Source organism: Lactuca virosa, chromosome 6 (assembly GCF_052849685.1).
Source record: "Lactuca virosa cultivar CGN04683 chromosome 6, Lactuca_virosa_CGN04683_v6, whole genome shotgun sequence".
Taxonomy (NCBI): domain Eukaryota; kingdom Viridiplantae; phylum Streptophyta; class Magnoliopsida; order Asterales; family Asteraceae; genus Lactuca; species Lactuca virosa.
The window spans coordinates 267,331,007-267,338,264 of NC_136431.1; the positions used below are offsets into that span (position 1 = coordinate 267,331,007).

Consider the following 7,258-nt stretch of genomic DNA (forward strand, 5'->3'; position numbering starts at 1 on the left):
AGAGAATTCCAATCAAAGCTACTATTGTTAAAGTTAGTTTTAGTTGGTAACCGAAATTATTAGTAGTATTTTGTGATTGACCTGCCACATAGGTTTTAATGCAAGTTGACGTGTGCCCTCAGATAGTGCGGTTTATCATATTTTTCAATTCATCGATTTATCTATTCCTACCTTAGCTCATGATGCCAGTTCCAATCTTAAAGGTCATTATTATATCGTGTGCTCACAGGGCAAGCTTTATCCAGTTCTATACATAAATCCTCTGAAAACGACAACATAAGCATCACCAATCCACATTTCCTCCAAAAAAAAAAAAAGTAGATATTTTCGATTAACACATTTTTGTAAAAATGGATATAAAAGATCAATTACACAATTATCACATTATCACATGAGATTTAAAAAATAATCACCATTAACTTTGAAAACAATTTAGTTTCTTCTTCTTAATTGCTTTATATAGAATAATACCTTATTAATATATGGTGTGTTTGTGAATAAAATTTTAATAGTTTTATGAGTTTTTGTTTTTTCTTTAAAAAAAAAAGTTTCATTTGACAAAAAGTTTCTAATCCACGGCTATTTCAAATATTTTTTTAGGAGCTTTTAACTTTTCATATATTTTAATTTTTAGACAAAATTGCAAAAATGGTCTTTGTTGTTGTCAAAATTATATGGTTTTAGTCCAAAAAGGTTTGGTTCTGCATTAGTGGTCCAATTTTTGATATCTTATGTGGTTTTGGTCCCTATGGTTGACATTTTTATGTGGTTTTGGCCCACACCCAACCTGAAATGACGAATATGCCCTTAAAGAATTCTTCTTTAATTTAATTTATTTATTTTCTTATTATTTTAATTAAAAAAAGAAAAAAGAAAATACCACTCACTTACTCTCTCTCTCTCTCTCTCTCTCTCTCTCTCTCTCCCCCCTCTCTTTCACACTCTTTCTCCATCACCGGTCTACCCTCTCCCTCTGTAAATGTTTGCTAAGAACATAATCACCGAATCAACGCTCTAGCTCCGACGAGAAACCCACCTCCCACTGCCGCCCATGCTTGTTTATCACTACCCACCGTTAGCAAACTTTGGTACCGGTGGCTTTAGACCCAGATGCACACTCCAGCGACGTGACCCACATCTCACCCCACCTCTACTTATTCATCATAACCTCTCCCTTGCTTGTTCATTAACAACGCATCATCTCCTTCACATCTCTACTCTCTGAAACGTGAATCAGGTCAGCTCCGATTTCAACTATGATTCTAGTAGCAGAGAGGAATGAAGGATTTCATTGAACTAAGAACACAACACACACATACACACATTGTCTTCTTGATTTAACTCTGATTTTAGCTACGATTCTGGTGACCCAATCGAGCTATGAGATGAATTCAACTTTGATTTGATTCAATGCCATCATCTACTTCTCTGATTTCATTAACCCCTAGATATAGAAATGATATGAAAATACACGGACTAAATCGATTTTTCAGAAACTGATTGTTCTTGAAAAACCATAAGCTTTTTTCAGATTCAGAAATCGATTTTCAGTGCTAGAAACAAACCCAAAAACTCGATTTTTCTTGAAGAGCAAACCCGAAAATCGAATGTTTGTGTGTGTGTTAAAGAGCAAACCCAGAAAATCGAGTGTGTGATTCAAGAACAAGAACAAACTATTGTGTGTATGTCTGAGAGAGAGAGAGAGAGAGAGAGAGAGAGAGAGAGAGAGAGAGAGAGAGAGAGAGAGAGAGAGAGAGAGAGAGAGAGAGAGAGATGGTCGATGGTGGTTTTAATGGTGGTGAGTTTCGACGATGGTTTTAATGGGAATGAGGGGTTTGATTCTAGTGATTTTGAAGAAGAGTGGGTGAGACATGTCTTGTAGAGGGGAAATAATAAATTATAAGAACATAAAAGTAATTTCAAGTGTATAGGGACAAAAATCACTAAAAATATCCTAAATTAGATATCTAATGCACCACCAAATATATTTTTACCAAATTACATAATTTTAGCAACCACAAAGATAATTTTTGCAATTTTGTCAATTTTTATGCAATTTTACACTTTTTAAAGCTTTCAACTAATTTGTCAAAACATTTTTACATAAACAAAAGCTACAACTTTTGATTTTAGCAAACAACTACCATTAGTTTTTTCAAACACATTCTATGTTTCCACAATAGGAAGCTAGAGGCTCAAGTGTATAATTTCATAAAAAAAATGTTCGATGTTTAACGTACGTCGTACGTAACATAATGTTAATGCTCTTTAATATGAAATTTTAATGGGATCGTACGTTAAGAGTAAGATGTAAAGTTTATTGTCTTTACATTACTACCATATATAACATATACCAATAATGTTTTTGTAAAAAGGAATGTAAGAAGCATAGTCTAGTCTATGGACTATATGGTACTATCATCCTACCCTTGCATCAACAGAAAGATACAAAAATAAGATTCAAAATAACATTTTTTTATATTACTTTTATAATAATTCTACCCTTTTTCTGTTTTTATTTGCCAAATTGCCTTAAGAACAACCAACCCATGATTGCCAACTCCTTTTACCATATATTACACGTCTATGTTGGCACGCACCCCACCTCCTTTATAAATCCAAATCTTTCCACCATTTATTTCTCCCAATCATCAAAATAAATGCTCATTAATCATGTCATCACATAAACGTTCCTCTTCATCTCCGATCACCGCCCATCGCCGCACCCCCCTCCACCACTCCACAGCACCACCTCCACCACCACCAGAACCACCACATCTCCCCTCCAAACCCAACCTCACCACCACCCTCTACCACACTCACATCGGTGTCTTCGCTGTCACTTGGTCCAGGACACTCTTTGGCCGTTCCCTCTACATCCATCTCCTCCCGTTCTCCACCGCTCCCACCACCTCCGATGACGATATCACCCCCACTTCCACTTCCACCTCCACCTCTTCCTTCCACCTCCAAATTAAACCTTTCATTTTCTGGAACAAATATGGCTCCAAAAAGATCTCAATCCCCACAAACCCCAACGACGTCCTCCACATCTACTACGATCTCTCACGTGCCAAATTCGGATCGGGTCCCGAGCCCATATCAGGATTCTACATAGCCGCCATATTCTCCGGCCAAATGGCACTCCTCGTCGGAGACTCCACAAAACATGCCTACTCCAAAGTCAAATCCACAAACCCTGATAAAACCCAGATCACCATTCTCCGACGAGAGCATGTTTACGGCATCGCCAACAAAAAATACAACACCAAAGCGACTTTCCGGGGGAAAACTAGAGACATAACCATTGACTGTACACGAATCGCCGGTGGTGACGACTCCAGATTATGCTTTTCCGTCGATAACAAAAGGGTATTGGTAGTAAAACATTTGAATTGGAAATTCAGAGGGAACGAACGAGTAGAAATGGATGGAGTTCATATTCAAATTTCGTGGGATGTGTACAATTGGCTATTCGAAGAAGAAGTAGACGATGGATACGCATTGTTCATGTTTAGATTTGAAAAATCTGGATTCGATTACCATGAAGATGACAAATACTTGGCTCGATTAAATGCATCTGGATCTGGTCTGATGGGATTCGGATCAGGGTTGGGTTTTGGGCTCGAGAAAAGGAAGATGAAGAAAGGGATGTTGAGGACGGCGGCCGGAAGTTCATCCTCGTCGTCGTTGTCGTCGGCGTCGTCGGGATGTGGATCGGTGATGGAGTGGGAAAGTGTGGAGGAGAATGAACTAAAAGGCCCTTCTGGTTTTTCGTTGCTTGTTTACGCTTGGAAAAGTTGAGCTCATTCATTTTATTTTTATTTGGGATTATTTTTCAAAATTGAGATATTTTTTTATCTTGATTTTGTTGGTTACCATAAGGCTTGATAGTTTTATAATATGTTGCTATCAAAGCTATGTGTAATTCTTTTTTCTGTATAATTTTTCGGTGTTCGACTTTGTTGCTAATTTGTCAAAGAAAAAGTTGTAAAAGTAGATACTTAGTTGAAATATATGCATGTATTTTTTGTATTTTTAATAGTGAGCAATCATCTTTTATATTTTTTTGACATTGACATTTGTTATTTATTTATTTATTTATTTTTGTTTGTGAATCCGATGCAGGGGATGATGAGAGTGATGCTCAACATGTTTTGTTTGGACGGAATAAAAAAAATAAAAAATTAGAAAAGAAAGAATAATGACCTTTTAATTAGTTGTAGGTTGACAATCTAATTGGTTTTGGTTGTCACAAAACAATCATGTTGATTTGCTGGTTTGTTTCTTTTTATAATTCATATGGGAAAGAGAATTTAATCATGACTAGACGATGTCCTACATAATTACCGCCGTGACTGGCTTTACAGGCAGTAAACACCATCCCAACATTTTATTTTGTGGATGGTAAATTTTATAGGTAATATTCCACCGGCTGTAAATTATGATATCTAACTATTGATTGGTCAATGGAAATTTAAGGTTTTTTTGTTATTTTTTTTATTTCAGGATAACATAGCATCACACCTCACTTATAGGTAAATTGTGCCAAAATAGTAAAATTCTACGTGGCGCCTATGTGTCACATTTTTACCATTGATAAAACCGCTTCCATACCCTTTAGCCTAATAAACTAGTAGGTATCTCGGGCTTTGTCCAAGACGTTTTCTTAAAAAAACTTGAAATCAATGCATTTAAAACAACAAAAAAAAAAAAAAAAAAAAAATCAAAAGTGGACCATTTCTATAAGTTTACAATTAGACAGTGACATTTCTAACATAGGGATCATATTTGTAAATTTCATATTAAAGTAGGGACCATTCATGTAAATATTTAAAAACATTTGGTAACAAATGAATGGTAAAGTTACTATTCATAAACGGGACAGCCGATTAAAAGCTAAAAGCTATGAAACTTTCTAAACGAACCAAGGCCTATATAAATTTACAATTAAACAAGGACCTTTTTACAATGTACGAAACATAGGGACCATATTTGTGAATTTCGTATTAAAGTAGGGACCATTCATGTAAACATTTAAAAATACTTGGTAACACATAAATGGTAAAGTTAATATGTATATTAATGATTTTTGCTTAGACGTAACAATGGGGTGTTCTTTATTTAAGGTCCAAAAAAAAATTTATTAGCAAAAATGGTCCATGTGGTTTGCCAATTTAAAAAAGACAAAATTGCAAAAATGGTCTCTGTGGTATGCAAATTTTTGGGGTTTTAGTCAAAACCTCGAGTTTTTTGGATTCATGGTCTTTTTGGAGTGGTTTGTATGTGAAAATAGTCCCTCCGAAAATTGAAATGACTATAATACCCTTAGGGTATTTATTTAGACAAAATTGCAAAAATGGTCCCTGTGGTAACCACGAGTTTTTTGGATCCATGGTCCTTTTGGAGTGGTTTGTATGTGGTTTTGGTCCCTGGACTTAACTCCCGTTAAGTAGGATCTGTTAAGCCCCCTCATGTGCCTCACATGTGAGGGTAAATTCGTCATTTCATATGTTAGGGACCATTTTTGCATAAACGTTTTTTGGCTTAATTCCTCCTTAACCCCTCATTTACTTACCCCAACACCCGTCAACTCCCCAACTCCCTCCTTCTTGCTTCTGCTCCATTGAACCTGCAAAAAACCCTCGTTGCTTATTCAAACTAGGTAATCGACGCTACACATGCAAGGCCATACGTTTAATACGAAATGGTGTTCGTAATGTGGCATATCAGACCAAAACATGAAGTTGTTGATGTATCAGCCGTATATGGTAAGTTGCTATGTTTTCTTTAACTTTCATATTTTGCATTTTCTTATTGATTTAGAACAAAAAAATGCTAAATTTTGACTTTGTTAATATGTACAATTTTGATTTTTAGCGGGTGCACCCACATGGTTTAGTATTAAGCTTCATCACGGTGAGAAATTTACTAAGTTACCTGATATAAAGTACATTGGATGTGAAGTGCGTTATGTTGATTATGTGGACATAGATGAGTTTTCTGTACATGAACTTGATGCCATAATGCTGGACCTAGGTTACCCAGACCCACGGAATTCTGAATTTGCTGATGAATCCCCAGTAATATACTACCATTTTAGGATACCCAATGGTGACTTTCAGTTTGGTCTTAGAGCTTTAGGGGATGATCAAGATGTGATCAACCTTTCTAAATACATTGCACATAACAAGCTGATTGAGGTGTACACAGAGCATGGGAAGACAAGTTTACTAACTTACTTCATGTCACCAAATGCAAAGGGTAAAGTTGTCATTGAGGAATTACCAGAAAATGATGATCAAGAGGCTGAAGTTGAGGGTCAAGTTCATGCAGATTCTCCATCGAAAAATATGAACCATGGTAATGGTGAGCCTATTGGTGAGTTCATGTCTCTGATTCTTTTTGGGAGTAAGAATGATAGTTTCTCACCAGAGTATACAAGGGGTAGAGTTGGGAATTCCAAAATAGGTGAAGGTTCTTGTAGCAAGAGGCTTAATTTAGATTATATTGATGAGGGTGTTCACATTTCAAAGGAAAAGAATGATGATCAGGATGGTTCAACTGATGTTCAGGAGTCAGCAACTTCTTTTCATATGGATGAGATGGATGGTGTTAGGGAGGCTGCAACTATTGTTGAAGAGGCATCAATTGTTGATGAAGGATGCTACAACACCCCTTGTTAATAATGGTGATCAACAATTGAATGATTTATTTGGTAACCTTATGGAAAATTTGATTGGGAGTGATGAGGATAATGCAGAGTATGAAGGGGATGGAGAATCTGAAGAGGGTAATCAAGAGTATGAAGAGGATGATGAATCTCAAGAAAGTGATCCACAGTATGAAGAGTATGATGAATCTCAAGATGAGAAACAAGTAGAAGATGAAGATCATGTGGATGACATACTGGATGTTGACAATAATATTCAGGATGTGGATGTGGACATGGGAGACTTCACTCTCAATGTTGAAAGTGATGTGGAAGGTTCTTGTATAAATGTTGTTCATGGGCATGAACCTGCAGATATGGAAGTGATCAACAATGAGGAATTTGAATCTTTGGATGAAGGATCTGACCAAGACAGAGAGAGAAGAGCTCTTATCAAGAATTTGAGAAAAGAAAAAAGGTGCAGTCTTGGGGCAGCACATAAACAATCATTTTTAGTTGGAGATAAATTTAATAGTAAAAAAGAATTAAAGGATGCAATTGATCCGCATGCACTAGAATCAAGAAGGAATCTTTTCTTTAAAAAAA

At 36.1% G+C, this 7,258-nt stretch overlaps 1 protein-coding gene across 1 annotated transcript; it reads left to right on the forward strand.

The window, feature by feature from the left end:
• The first annotated feature begins 2,609 nt into the window (after positions 1 to 2,609).
• LOC145121957 (uncharacterized) lies at positions 2,610 to 4,075 on the forward strand. Its single transcript, XM_079057636.1, has one exon. It carries the CDS (start codon positions 2,674 to 2,676, stop codon positions 3,802 to 3,804), a length of 1,131 nt encoding a protein of 376 aa, XP_078913762.1. The 5' UTR covers positions 2,610 to 2,673; the 3' UTR covers positions 3,805 to 4,075.
• The last annotated feature ends 3,183 nt before the right edge of the window (positions 4,076 to 7,258 follow it).

Excerpts from the sequence above, each read along its gene's own strand:
- LOC145121957 (XM_079057636.1), top strand. The coding sequence starts at position 2,674 with ATGTCATCACATAAACGTTCCTCTTCATCTCCGATCACCGCCCATCGC.